The sequence below is a fragment of the Berghia stephanieae genome, chromosome 7 (genome assembly GCF_034508935.2).
Source record: "Berghia stephanieae isolate SIO BIC M18660-M18661 chromosome 7, UCSD_Bste_1.3, whole genome shotgun sequence".
NCBI classification, from domain to species: domain Eukaryota; kingdom Metazoa; phylum Mollusca; class Gastropoda; order Nudibranchia; family Aeolidiidae; genus Berghia; species Berghia stephanieae.
In genome coordinates this window covers 2,377,260-2,392,259 of record NC_088366.1, presented here as the reverse complement: position 1 = coordinate 2,392,259, position 15,000 = coordinate 2,377,260, and the positions used below count along the sequence as shown (strand labels likewise).

The window sequence follows — 15,000 nt, the reverse complement described above, 5'->3', positions numbered from 1 at the left end:
ATAACTATGCGTAACCTTGAACGTTTATATAAGATTGATTGATACGAAAACTACTCATAACAATGTCTGGATATAAACAATAACAAAGACCCGAGTGGCGCCAATTTTACACTATCTTTATCATGAATTGAATATGACGGGCTGGTGTCTATAGATAGAATGCGCTTGGCCAAGGAGTTCACAACATTGCCATCCGGAAGTATAAAGGACCAACACACAAACTCTGTGTAACCATGGACGTTTATAGTCAGGTTAATACAGTTTCGTGAGAACAACTCACAAACGCGGATGGCAAAAACAATAACAAAGGCCTGAGTGACGTCATCTGCATACTATCTATAGATAGTTCGAAGATAACGTCACTCAGGTCTTTGTTATTGTTTTTTGCCATCCGCGTTTATGAGTAATGCTCACTGAACTGTATTAACCCGACTATAAACGTTCATGGATACACGCAGTTGTCTGTGTGTTGGTCCGTTATGCTTCCGGATGGCAATGTTATGAGCTTCTTAGCCAAGCGCATACTATCTATAATTCTTTGTGTTATATTTGGTGATATTCTAACGTTATAATCAAAGTTGCCTGTATTCCTTACATGATAGATAAGACAGACAGGAATCTGTTATTTGTTTTGTATTCCCTGGGATGCTGTCATAATGACAGAAAATTACGTTGTTTTCCGATAATATTTAGTCTGTCAGGCGACGAAATTCACTTCCAGGGTAACCGTTAGCCCAGTGGCTAGAGTGTTAGTCTTACGATCAAATGGACAGGTTTAGTTCCGAGTTCTGACGGGGTTGATTTTGATCCGTCTGTGCAAATAGAATAATAGAAGAAGAAGAAGAAGACGAGAGGCAGAGAATGAGAATAAGGAGGGGGGAGGAGGAGGAGGATGAGGAGGAGGAGGAGGAGGAGGAGGAAGAAAAGAAGATCATCAAAAAGATGAGACAAAAAAGGAGAGTAAGGAGAAGGAGAGGGTAGGAATTTGAATAGGGAAGTGACGGGGGGGGGGGGCAAGAAGAGAGAGAGGGATTGAGGGAGGGGGTAAGAGGAGAGAGAGGTGGAGGGGGGGCAAGAGGAGAGAGAGGATGGAGGGAGGGGGGTAAGAGGAGAGAGAGAGGATGGAGGGGGGGGGGGCAAGAGGAGATAGAGGGATGGAGGGAGGGGGGTAAGAGAGAGAGGGATGGAGGGGGGGGGGCAAGAGGAGAGAGAGGGATGGAGGGGAGGGGGGTAAGAGGAGAGAGAGGGATGGAGGGGGGGGGGGCAAGAGGAGAGAGAGGGATGGAGGGAGGGGGGTAAGAGGAGAGAGAGGGATGGAGGGGTGGGGCAAGAGGAGAGAGAGGGATGGAGGGAGGGGGGTAAGAGGAGAGAGAGGGATGGAGGGGGGGGGGGCAAGAGGAGAGAGAGGGATGGAGGGAGGGGGGTAAGAGGAGAGAGAGGGATGGAGGGGGGGGGGGCAAGAGGAGAGAGAGGGATGGAGGGGGGGGGCAAGAGGAGAGAGAGGGATGGAGGGAGGGGGGTAAGAGGAGAGAGAGGGGTGGAGGGGGGGGGGCAAGAGGAGAGAGAGAGGGATGGAGGGAGGGGGGTAAGAGGAGAGAGAGGGGTGGGGGGGGGGGGGTTATAAGCGAGATCAAACACGAGAAATGCATCCCTTCCATCTCATCGTAGAGACGACGGAATGGTCACTCATCTTCCGCGTATTAATGAAATAAATCCAGCCCTCACCTGAAGGCTGCTCAATCTCTCCGTTCTCGTGTTCTCACTGATGCCGCCCATGTTCGCCATCACCTGCACAAACTCCTCGAACGAGAAAGTTCCATCGCCTGCGAAATGGAGTCAAGCAGGAAATGGAATTATTGTGACGTCATCATCATATTTACAATGGAATTAATTCATCAACGAACATGCTGAAAATGACCAAAATAAATCTCTCTCTCTCTCGTTCTCTCACTCTCTCCTCTCGTCCTCCTTCTCCTCTCTCTCATCCCTCCTCTCTCTTTTCATACTCCCTATCTTCTCTTCTTCTGTTTCTCTCTGTTCTCTCTCTCTCTCGTCTCTCTCTCTCTCTCTCTCTCTCTCCTCTCTCTCTTTTCTCTCTCTCTCTCCTCTCTCTCTCTCTTCTCTGTCTGTCTCCCCCTCAATTAAAAAATAAAATTCCTATATTCATTCCTAGGGAATTTGTCCTCTATGGTTCATTCAAAAGAAATATCGGAATAATCCAGGCGTTACCGCAGTGCAGTCGCCACAAATTGAGCTAGCAGTGACTTGCTCAAGGACTCACATAGCAGCGCGGTGATCGAACTCGGACCTTTCGTATTCGAGACCGTACCACTAGCCTCGCTTACTAACTAGAATGTTCCATCAAAATTAGGCCATGAAAATGACCAAAAAAAATCTCTCTCTCTCTCTCTCTCTCTCTCTCTCTCTCTCTCTCTCTCTCTCTCTCTCTCTCTCATCCCCTCCTCTCTCTTTTCATATCTCTCCCTATCTTTCTCTTCCTTTCTCTGTTTCTCTCTGTTTCTCTCTCTCTCTCTCTCTCTCTCTCTCTCTCTCTCTCTCTCTCTCTCTCTCTCTCTCTCTCTCTCTCTCCTCTCTCTTTCTCTCTCTCTGTCTGTCTCCCCCCTCAATTAAAAAAAAATTAAAATTCCCTATATTCATCCCATAGGGGAAATTTGTCTCTATGGTTTATTCAAAAGAAATAATAGAATAATCCAGGCGTCAGCCGCAGTGCAGCGCTACAAATTGAGCTAGGGCGAGGTAACTTGCTCAAGGACACACATCGCAGCAGCGCGTCATCGAACTCGGTACCTTTTGGGTACGAATCAAAGACCGTACCGCTGATCCTCGCTGCTAGCAAAACTAGAATGTTCCATCAAAATTGTGAGGCCATTATTTTCACTATTGAAGAATCCACTCAACGAACTTCGTGAAGATAGAATATCTGTCTGTCTCTCTCGGTCTCTTTGATCTCTTTCTGTCTCTTTTTTTTATCTTTTTGTCTCTCTTCGACTCTGTTTGTCTCCGTCTCTCAGGTCATTTGTCTCTCTGTCTCTCTTTGTTTCCTTTCTGTCCTTCCCTGTGTTTAGGTCTCTCAGACATCATCAAATAATTGGCCCAAAGAAATATTCTAGGGGGAGATAATCATAAGGGTCTTAAAATAGGAACAAAGAAGATAACGAGGTTTGGAGATACAGTATTCAACCCCCCCCCCACCCACCCCCTCACACACACACACACACACACACACACACACACACACACACCACCAAACTCACATCATTTTGAAACGACTGTTCACAATTTGTAGTTGTTTTTTTTTTGTTTTGTTTTTCAATGTTTTTAAAAATAATTTATGATAAGTAAAAATGTTGTGGACCGACGTGCACTTCTTTGCAGTTCTGACAACCTAAATTGTTACGGTCTCATTGTTGTAATGGAAATATTCTCAAATCAAGGTAAAATATTGTCCATTACAACAACGTTAAACGAGCCCATAACTGCGTCCGGTAACCAGACCTGTAAAACATCTATACGTCGCTGTGGACTCACCGTCAATGTCGATTTCCTTCAACATCAGATTGAGTTCTTCCGTGGACGGAAACTGGCCCAAGTTGCGCATGACCGTGCCGAGCTCTTCCGTAGAAATGGACCCGTCGCCATCCTTGTCGAAGAGTCTGAAGGCTTCGCGGAGCTCTGGGGAGAGTAAAGGATCTTTACCACGCTTGGTGGGGGACACGGGGATGGCCTCTGGGGGCGCCAGTAATAGGGCCGGGGGGATGTATTTGGCCATGGGGGGTTGTCGGTTTGCTGGTTGTGGTGATGCTGGTGGTGGTGATTGTGGTAGTCGTTATAGACTCGTGTATAATGATGGATGTTGTGGTGGTGGTGATAGCTGTCTTATTGATGTTTTTTCTGTGTGGTAAGTTTTGAGAACTGTCCTAGCAGTTTTAATCGCAGCGGCAATTTATGATTATTTGTTAGTTTGTAGTGGTGTTGATGTTGGTGGTGGTAGTGATGATGATGGTGGTGGTGTTGGTTTTGGTAGTTGACTTATGAAGTATTTAGTGTTGTTGGTGACGGTGGTGGTGATAGCTGTGTTATTGATGTTGTTTTTGTGTGATAAGTTTTGACAAATGTCCTAGCGGCAGCAACGTATGATGATTTGTTTGTTTGTAATGGTGTTGATGATGATGGTGGTGGTGGTGATGATGGTGGTGGTGGTGGTTTTGGTAGTTGACTTATGAAGTATTTAGCGTTGTTGGTGACGGTGGTGGTGGTGGTGGATGTGGTTGTTGACAGATGCAGTAATGGTGAAACAATGAATTGAGTGCTAATAACGATTGCGATTAGTCATTGTCACATAAGATTATTATTCAATAGCGATGGTTCTTAACGATAATTCCAATATTCTGTGTCCAACGTTATAACCGATGTCTGTGTGAATCCGTTGGGAAATAAAACAACAAAGTTACAACACGTTTATTAATGAATTGTGTAGGTATATAAATTATTCGATTGTTCCTTCTTGAAAAGACGGACTTTGAGAAGAGAAAATCCCATTTGTTGAGGAGATAACGCACAAACCCTGAGATGAACAACTCCCAAATTGATGAAGTCAGAAGGGAGACCAATTCACGTTACTGTGTTGTCTATTTCTTGTTGAAAATGTTCATATCTTATTGTTGACAAGACTTTACTTAAAAAATTGACATAACAGTTAAATCGGTTGTATAACAGGTTACACAACAACAACAAACATACAACGACAACAACGAAAACAACAAAACAAAAACTTAAGCTTGAATATAGGGAAATATACACGCGATAACGCGCTCAAAGCGCTTTACAAAGGGTTCCTAGCCAACAGCAACACTTAAGATGTAGGACGAGCCATGACGCCTGTAAAAGATCGAGAATGGATGGTTTTTAAAAAATAATTAACAACCAGCATGTATTTAGACCATAAAACAAGATTCCATCAGTCTGAAACCAGAAGATCTGTTACACAAGGTATGTACTTAGGCATGAGAAGGAGTCGATTTACACATTCCAGTGTTTTGAAATCCCAATTGGATTCAGTAGTCTGATGTCACGCCGCCCGGCAACGGCGGCCATCTTGGTTTTAAACAAAGAAAATCATTGCTTTTTATTCTTCAAGCTGGCTAGAACTTTTCATTTGTCTTGTGATCAGAATGTGTAAAAGTCAAAACAAGATCAAATTTATGTGTTTTTTCTCTCTGGATACGCTTTTATGCTCGCCGCAGAAATATTTCATACGGGCGTCCGCCATTGTTCCGATAGTGTAGAGCCAGTGTTGCTAAGTTACCATGCGTCATTAGGAAGGAAGTGACGTTACGACTGTTGAAGAGTATTCCCTTCCCTATTTGATAGTCGTTGAAAACAAGAGTATTCCCAAAGGCTAGCGACTCCTGGACGTTGTATTCTCGTGAGACGCTTCGGTTAAGGGTGACTTTTAATCACCTCCTGCTGTTCAAGGGACTTAATGTGTTAATTATTGAGATGGATGGGACATTCAGTCAGTCGGTCTGTCAGTCGGACACACTTGGATCGATAGATAGATAGATAGATAGATAGATAGATAGATAGATAGATAGATAGATAGATAGATAGATAGATAGATAGATAGATAGATAGATAGATAGATAGATAGATGGATGGATGGATGGATGGATGGATGGATGGATGGATGGATGGATGGATGGATGGATGGATGGATGGATGGATGGATGGATGGATGGATGGATGGATGGATGGATGGATGGATGGATGGATGGATGGATGGATGGATGGATGGATGAGGATGGATGGATGGATGGATGGATGGATGGATGGATGGATGGATGGATGGATGGATGGATGGATGGATGGATGGATGGATGGATGGATGGATGGATGGATGGATGGATGGATGGATGGATGGATGGATGGATGGATGGATGGATGGATGGATGGATGGATGGATGGATGGATGGATGGATGGATGGATGGATGGATGGATGGATGGATGGATGGATAGATAGATAGATAGATAGATATAGACATATAGACAGATAGATATAGATAGATAGATAGATAGATAGATAGATAGATAGATAGATAGATAGATAGATAGATAGATAGATAGATAGATAGATAGATAGATAGATAGATAGATAGATAGATAGATAGATAGATAGATAGATAGATAGATAGATAGATAGATAGATAGATAGATAGATAGATAGATAGATAGATAGATAGATAGATAGATAGATAGATAGATAGATAGATAGATAGATAGATAGATAGAAGATAGATAGATAGATAGATAGAAGACAGACAGACAGATAGATAGATAGATAGATAGATAGATAGATAGATAGATAGATAGATAGATAGATAGATAGATAGATAGATAGATATAGACATTTACTTCGCGAGGTCTTCCTTAAGTCCCAGGTTCGAGAGTTTTTGCCGATATGAGAATCGATTGACATTTGAAGGAAGACTAGTCTGGCCAAATTTTAAATACTCGTTTTCCCAGAGTACGACAGTTGACTGGTGACTGCTCCGAGGTCTTGATTATTGTGTGACACTCGCCTTCAGATTGGAAGGTCTTGGGTTTGAGTCCCGCTTTGAGCGTAGCGGAGTCGTTACAAACGGCTCTTTACTCACATTCTCTAATCTTACGCAGGTGTAAAATGAGTACCTGGCCATTAACGGCAATATCTCTGTCAAAAAATATATTGTAATATATATTGTGTATTGCCTAACGATCGCCATGTCTTATCCTACATCTTAAAGAGTTGCTGTTGGCTTGGGACCCATTGTAAAGCGTTTTGAGCACGTTTAGTGAATATTGCTCTGATAGAAAAGCTTTTTAAAAAAATCATTAAAAAAAAAGGATATCTATAAAGAATTTTATTTCAATGTATGAATCCGACGTGCACTTATTTGCAGGTCTGATAACGTAACGCATTTTAGGTTTTGATTTAACATTGGTGTAATGAATATTAAATTATTTTGCGTTGGTTTGACCGTGGCCTTCGTAAAGTTATGGCCTGACACTGACCAAAAAATGGCGTCAAAATACCAGTCTTTGGCCACAAAAGAAAACAAATCGTGAGTTGTATTCAATAGTTCAACCAATGAAATAACTTGTTTCCATGAGCACTACTCACGACAACTCACTAGGCGGTGAAAAAAACAAAACAAATAATGACGTCAAACTGCCAGTCCTTAAGATTTCAGTGTCAGGCTTTAGATAGTTCGAAGATGACGTCACTCAGGTCTTTGTTATTGTCTTTTGCCATCCGCCTTTATGAGTAATGCTCAATGAACTGTATTAACCAGACTATAAACGTTCATGGATACACACAGTTTTGTGTGTTGGTCCGTTATACTTCCGGATGGCAATATTATGAGCTTCTTAGCCAAGCGCATACTATCTATAACATAACGATGGCTACGGTTTGACGCAACTATGCGTCAACTGACGCAACTCTGACGCTTTGAGATCATTTTAATGACAACAATGAGCCCTTAACAAATTAATTGGGTTGTCAGATCTCCATAGAATCCAAAATATCAACGGAATAATTCATTATTAATTATTAATTAATGCTTCACAAAAACTATTGTTGAAAATTCCCAAGAGAGCAGATATCACAAGATTCCTATAGATAGAATGCGCTTGGCCAAGGAGTTCACAATATTTCCATCCGGAAGTATAACGGACCAACACACAAACTCTGTGTAACCATGAACTTTTATAGTCTAGTTAATACAGTTTAGTGAGAACAACTCACAAACGCGGATGGCAAAAACAATAACAAAGGCCTGAGTGACGTCATCTGCATACTATCTATAGCAGACACAATCCCACAACACAGCCGTTACTTTTCACACCTCACACAATGGAGAACTCCAAAAACAATCTGTCTTCATATCTGACTCCCGAGTGTTATAAACGCCATCTCCGCTTACGGTTGCCAGATAGTTTTGGAAAAATAATGCCAAAATGTGTAGATGAGTAAATCGGAGCTGCCTAATAGGATTCAACAGTCGTAACGTCACTTCCTTCCTAATGACGCATGGTAACTTAGTAACACTGGCTCTAAACTATCGGGAAAATGGCGGACGCTCGTATGAAATATTTCTCCGGCGAGCATAAAAACGTTTCCAGAGGAAAAAAAAACACATAAATTTGATCAATGTTTTGACTTTTACACATTCTGATCAAAAGGCATATGAAAAGGGAATGAAAAGTTCTAGCCAGCATGAAGAATAAAAAGTAATGATTTCCTTTGTTTAGAACTAAGATGGCCGCCGTTGCCGGGCTGCGTGACATCAGACTACTGAATCCAATTGAAGATTTAAACATTCGTCGCTTCCAGGGGAACGATAGATAGTAAATGGATTGGCTATATTCATACATTCCAAGGGGGGAATTTGTCTATTCCCAGCGAACACTGGGAGTTTTAAGTACAAAAATCAACGATTATTTTGGCAATTTATATTCCAACCTGGCAACCCTGTGTCTGCTGTCTCACGCGAGACGCCTTTGATAAAACAAATAAAAATGGGCGATTACGTTGTCGTGAAGATTCACGGCCTCTCTCTTCCCTCTCACGTCACGCGACTCGCGGCTGTATATTGTTATTGGATTGGGGATGAGGATCGAACTGCAGAGATTTAGTGGGTAAAAGTGGGGCTGGGTAGTTTTGGTTAATTGGTATCGATTCTGATACGTCTGTGGTCGATATGGTATGTGGGAAAATGGTGATGGTGGTGGTGATGATGATGGTGGTGGTGGTGGTGGTGGTGGTGATGATGGTGGTGGTGATGGTGGTGATGGTGGTGGTGATGATGATGATGGTGGTGGTGATGATGATGATGATGATGGTGGTGGTGATAATGATGATGATGGTGATGGTGGTGATGATGATGATGGTGGTGATGATGATGATGATGATGATGATGATGGTGATGATGACGGTGATGATGATGGTGGTGGCGATGATGGTGATGATGATGATGATGGTGATGGTGATGATGATGATGATGATGATGATGATGATGATGATGATGATGATGAGATGAGAGGAAGGAGGATAAGAAGGAGAACGAGAAGGAGAAGGAAGAAGAGGAGAAGGAGGAAGAGGAGAAGGAGGAAGAGGAGAAGAAGGAAGAGGAGAAGAAGGAAGAGGAGAAGGAGGAAGAGGAGAAGGAGGAAAAGGAGAAGGAGGAAGAGGAGAAGGAGGAAAAGGAGAAGGAGGAAGAGGAGAAGGAGAAGGAGGAAGAGGAGAAGGAGGAAGAGGAGAAGGAGGAAAAGGAGAAGGAGGAAGAGAAGGAGACGGAGAAGGAGAAGGAGAAAGAGAGGAGGAAAAGGAGAAGGAGGCGGAGAAGGAGGAAAAGGAGAAGGAGAAAGAGAAGGAGGAAAAGGAGAAGGAGACGGAGGAGGAGAAGAAGGAGACGGAGAAGGAGGAAAAGGAGAAGGAGAAGGAGGAGAAGGAGGAAGAGGAGAAGGAGGATGAGACAAAATAATAATTACAAGATACAGAATCACACGGAAATGTCATCAAAGCCTTAAGGCTTACGGTTTGTTAGCTGGACGGGCTGGTGTGATTCTGGGAGTTTGGTTGAGTTCACTCATAAGATAATATCAACTAACAGGTGTCATATCTCGGTTTACATTTTACGTGTTGCTGTTGGTCAGGGATCCTTTATAAAGCGCTTTGAGCACGTTTAGTGCATATTTCTCTATATAACAGCTCTCCATACCGGCCATTTTTCAGGATTTTCCCCAAAACTTCACACCCAACTAAAAAACAAAAATAGATTTTAATCATTCAGACACAATAGCAGTAAAGTTCTTGCCATATATAATTTCTTTAGTAAAACATGCTCTACAACACAATGTTCATTTTCTTTAAATTTTATGATGTACTAAAGAAATTTGAAAAATAAAAATATTGGTTGTATTGTAACGAATGTTACGAATTTCCTATAGTTGGTAAGGAGAGGGTTAAGCAAAAATATGTCAGAGGGGCCCTTGAGAGAACTAATCACCAATCGAATCTGGGGGCCTAATAGCAATAAAAAGAGCTGAGTATAGTGACGTCAATCTCCATCATTTATCATTCTCAGAGGCGGTTCTAGTACTTAAATAAAAACAAACAAACAGGCAAAACAAAACAAAAAACCCAAGTCAACGGCCGTTTTGAAATTTCGCCCAGAAAACACGTCTTTCAAAAATCGATTGATTAAAATGACTTATCTTGGCAAAATCTCTCAAACCCGGGACTTCTTGAAGGTCCAGATGGTTTGAGAGGTTTTTTTTAAATGCAAAGATGAGGATCTTTTAAATCGATCGCTATGTCAAGGACGATTTTCTTCTGGCCAAGTCTTTCAATACGTGGTTTTTTCCCTCCAGACTACGGCTGTTAAAAGTATCAAAGCTGGGGTTCAACAACCTTGTCCACATATTATATTACATTATCTAATTAAACTGACCGTTGTCCAGTTCCAAATCCCATCTGCTGGACTGCCAGACATTGACCAAACATCTTTCAACACCTATCCAAACTCATCATTATCGTTATTTCATACCCTAATTCATATTATACATAGATAGTATGCAGTTGACTCAGGTATTTGTTATGGCTTTTTGCCATCCACGTTTATGAGTAATTCTCACTAAACTCTGTTAACCAGACTAAACGCTCAAGGTTACACAGGGTTTTGTGTGTTGGTACGTTATACTTCCGGATGGCAATGTTGTGAGCTTCTTAGCAAAGCACAGACTATCTATAAACTTTACGTTAACACATAGATTACTGTGTATATTTTATTCATCAAGCGGTAGAACCGTGGGTATTTTACTTAGACACATACCATCGATAGGAAATCCGGTGTAGTTTGCTATGTTAACCAATCACTGCCATTGTTTACATTATGACAACTGTCCGAGAGGCGTGGTTATCTACCTGTCTATTCTGTCCCGCAATAGACACTTAGATAACCACGCCTCTCGGACAGTCGTCATAATGTAAAATTTAGCAGTGATTTGTAAATCTAGCAAGCTGCACAGGTTTTACTATCGAAATTATGTGTCTAAGTAAAATACCCACTGTTCTACCGCTTGATCAATAAAACCAACACAGAAATTATTATTATTATTATTATTATTATTATTATTATTATTATTATTATTATTATTATTATTATTATTATTATTATTATTATTATTATTATTATTATTATTATTATTATATAATTTCTGACCAATCTGAGTGCGACGTCCTTTGCCTTTCACATTCGCACGTGACAATAATTACCTCACTGCTATAAATAGCTTATATTGAACATTCTATCTCTGATATCAGTGACTGGATGTGTCGAAATGAATTCAGGTTATTTATAAATGAGAACAAAACAAAGGGGATGCAATAAATAGCAATACGTGGTCAATTGGAACTTTTCGAACTTAATCTGAATCTATCTGATTGTTTAATCTAATCCTGGAGAAATTTAGGAGTTATATTTGTCACTAAATTAAACATGTCTGCCTCCGTCACGAATGTAAATGAGATGTTTCTATGATTATTTCCAATCTATCGTTGCTATATTATGAAAGCGTATCGATAATAATATCGCTAGATTTCTTATTGTCTCTATGACCTTTTGCCGCCTTGATTATTGCAATATTTTTGGTTGTGATATCACGCAAAAACAAGCCAGCTCGATCCGATTGGTGACGTCATCTAAATATAACATTAATTATAATTGATAATTATAATTGAGCTTTTTATATAGAGCAATATCCACTAAACGTTCTCACAACGCTTTACAACGGGTCCCCTCTGGCCAACAGCAACACTTAACATGTTGGACAGGACATGACGCCTGTTGGGCGATATTACTATTGTTTTCGGACAGAGACACGCTTTTAACGACCAGGTACTCATTTTACACCCGAGTACGATGAGATAATGTGAGTAAAGAACCTTTTCCAAGGACTCAACAATGCACCGAGAGAGGCTCGAACCCAGGACCTTCCAATCCGAAAGCGAGTGTCATATCACTAGACCACATAGCCGCACATTAATTTTGAATTGAATTTCAATTGCTCAAACAATTCTGCATCTGTTTTTTAAGAGGCAAGTCAGACTTTCAGAATGCTGAAAAACGTTTGGAAATCAAAGCAAATTATGAGAAAGACTGACCTGAAAGTTTACAAAAGCAATGTTTTAAGTGTACAGCTTTATGGAAGTGAAAGGTGAAAACTGAAAATGACATCCTCCATAACACAGAAACTAGAAACCTTTAAAAAAGTGTCTAAAAAGAATTTTTATCATATTTTGGTCTACAAGAATAAAAACAGTGGATCTATTACAGAAAACTGTCTGCACGAGGATTGGAAGCCAAATAAAAAGAATATGGCGTTGGCTGGGTCATATGGCCAGAATGAAAAAAAGGGTCACTTCCCAAGACTGCGCTGTACTGGACAGCAGATGGAAAGGAAGAAAAAGCGGGGAAGACCCAAAGAAACCTGGCGAAGGACCATGGAGAAAGAATTAAAGGAAGCAGGCCTGTCCTGGAATACAGCTACCGCAAAAGCAGCCGATCGCAAAAAAAAAACCCCAAAAAACTTGAGATGTCTGCGGATGCTCTATGTGACTCAAGGCCCGAAGAGGATTGAATTTCCTGTAAGAACTAATCCATCATTCTGAACTCAGTCGACATTTAAGACCTGTCAATCTAAGTCTGCGAAAGGAACCCCAACATCTTTCGTCTTTCATGAAAAAGCTTTTGCACAAATTGCATTATAATCGTATAACCAGACCTCTCATCTCTTTAATTTAATAATGTGTTTGGTCTCATCAAGCATGAATAACATGTTCTATCCTGCTGTTCATTGACCTTATTAATTTTTATACTTCAGTTGGATGAATCTTCATCCATTCTATCACCAATATTTCCTTACATTTTTGTGGTGATCGAGGACTTTACTGACTTGTCTTGCAACAACACCACGTTATGCCTCCAGGTTTTGGGACTCCGTCAGCATTGAGACACAGAATAGTAACAATGCACTTACTTGTAGAAAACGATCTAGAATCCTAGTAGGTATTTTATTATAAATCCTATTATTATTATTGGCTATGTCGTCTTGTGGTATGACACTCGCTTTAGGATCGGAAGGTCCTGGGTTCGAGCCTCGCTCAACGCATTGTTGAATCCTTGGATTCGCTCTTAAATCAAATCCTCTCACCGTACGCAGGTGTAAAACGAGTTTATGGCCGTTAACAGCGGTGTCTATGTCCGAAAAAATTGTAATATCGCCTAACAAGCGTTATGTCCCGTCATACATGTCTGGGGCCCCTTGCACAAGGGCTTTGAGCACGTTTAGTGGATATTGCGCGATATAAAAAGCTCAATTAATATCAATGTGCTATATATATATATATATATATATATATATATATATATATATATATATATATATATTTCATCAAAAAGTTGAGCACAATTACTTCATGTTTTGTTATTTTCATAATATATATATATATATATATATAATATATATATATATATATATATATATATATATATATATATATATATATATATATATATATAGTGTGAAAGAATGAATGAATGAATTAACCTACAGACGACTGACTGAATTATTGAATATATTTATACATATATTATTGTCAGAATAGTTCCATGTTGTACTTTGTTTATCAACAATCCAGATGTTTTTGTCCAGTACGTGATCACGCCATACCGTCACACTATGAATAAACACATTTTAAAACAAACGGACCAGAAAACTCATTTTTCTATTTATATCAACCAATTAAAACGACTTTCAATTTGTTAAAACTCACCAACCTGGGATTTTAATGAAGTCCTCAGTTTGACATATTTTGGCAAGATGAATCATTTTATATCGGGCTGTATTTGAAGGACGAGTTTTCTGGCTAAAATGTTTAGAATGTGTTTATTGATAGTAAGTCTGTGTCGTACATTATACAATGTTGGCAATCCAGACATAACGTCAGAAGGTCATTGTCTTGTATTGTTATGTCTGTGTACTATTCGACATTCTGATATTCAACGCCATTGTGACATCTTGTAGGCTATAATATATATATATATATATATATATATATATATATATATATATATATATATATATATATATATATATATATACTGTAGAATGTTGTATACTACATAATATGTATGCTATAGAACTGACAGGACACAACAACATCCCTCCCAGCCCCCTCTACACGGGCTCCCTGATGATTCCAGGAATTCTGGGTGAAACAACGTTGTTGGAGAATTAAGTCAAGACATGGAGGAAATCGGCCACGTGACTACTAACCTTTATTGAGAAAAATAAAGGCAGAACTTTTCTTAAAGTGTAGAGTAGGACTAAAATATAATATTCTTGATTTTTCAACTAAAATCTTCTCTTTTCTATCTTACCATATCTGGGTTAATGGAGAGATTTAGAAGATAATACCTATCACGTTTCACGTATCACATATCACGTGTCTATCACATGATTATTCTCATTATACACGATTTATAGCCTATTGGGTTACTCGATGTCCGAGATTTGTTTTCCTACTAGATAGGATTCGTTAAAGATGTCGTAACAACAAATGTCCTTAGATTTTGTTGTTTCCTATAAGGGTTAGTTAACAGTACTAGTACTAGGGTTGTAGTACTGTCTATATACTAAAACTGCCAGATTAAATTATGCTACAAAGGAATTCGCAAGTCTCCAAAAGGAATGACATTCATTAAGTAAGGGAAACCAGCCCTGGTCAGTAGCATTGGTTTAAAACAACGACAGGAATACAGAGTGTTTAAATTCTACTCGTGATTGCTAGGATGGGTACTGTCTAATCTGGGAGAAGAAGAAGAAGAAGGAAAGAAGAAGATGAAGAAGGATGAAGAAGAGAGAAGAAGAGAAGA

The 15,000-nt window shown here is 40.0% G+C and overlaps 1 protein-coding gene across 1 annotated transcript in view; it reads right to left on the bottom strand.

Annotated features, from left to right (window-relative positions):
• Positions 1–7,918, bottom strand: part of LOC144976344 (neo-calmodulin-like) — a 30,726-nt gene extending 22,808 nt beyond the window's left edge. The window contains exons 1-3 of the mRNA XM_078920585.1: positions 7,900–7,918; positions 3,550–4,696; positions 1,726–1,823 (exon numbers count right to left, since the gene is read on the bottom strand). Coding sequence (XP_078776711.1) covers positions 1,726–1,823; positions 3,550–3,790 — 339 coding nt within the window. The 5' untranslated portion in view covers positions 3,791–4,696; positions 7,900–7,918. The remainder of the gene's footprint in view (positions 1–1,725; positions 1,824–3,549; positions 4,697–7,899) is intronic.
• Between the last annotated feature and the right edge of the window lie 7,082 nt (positions 7,919–15,000).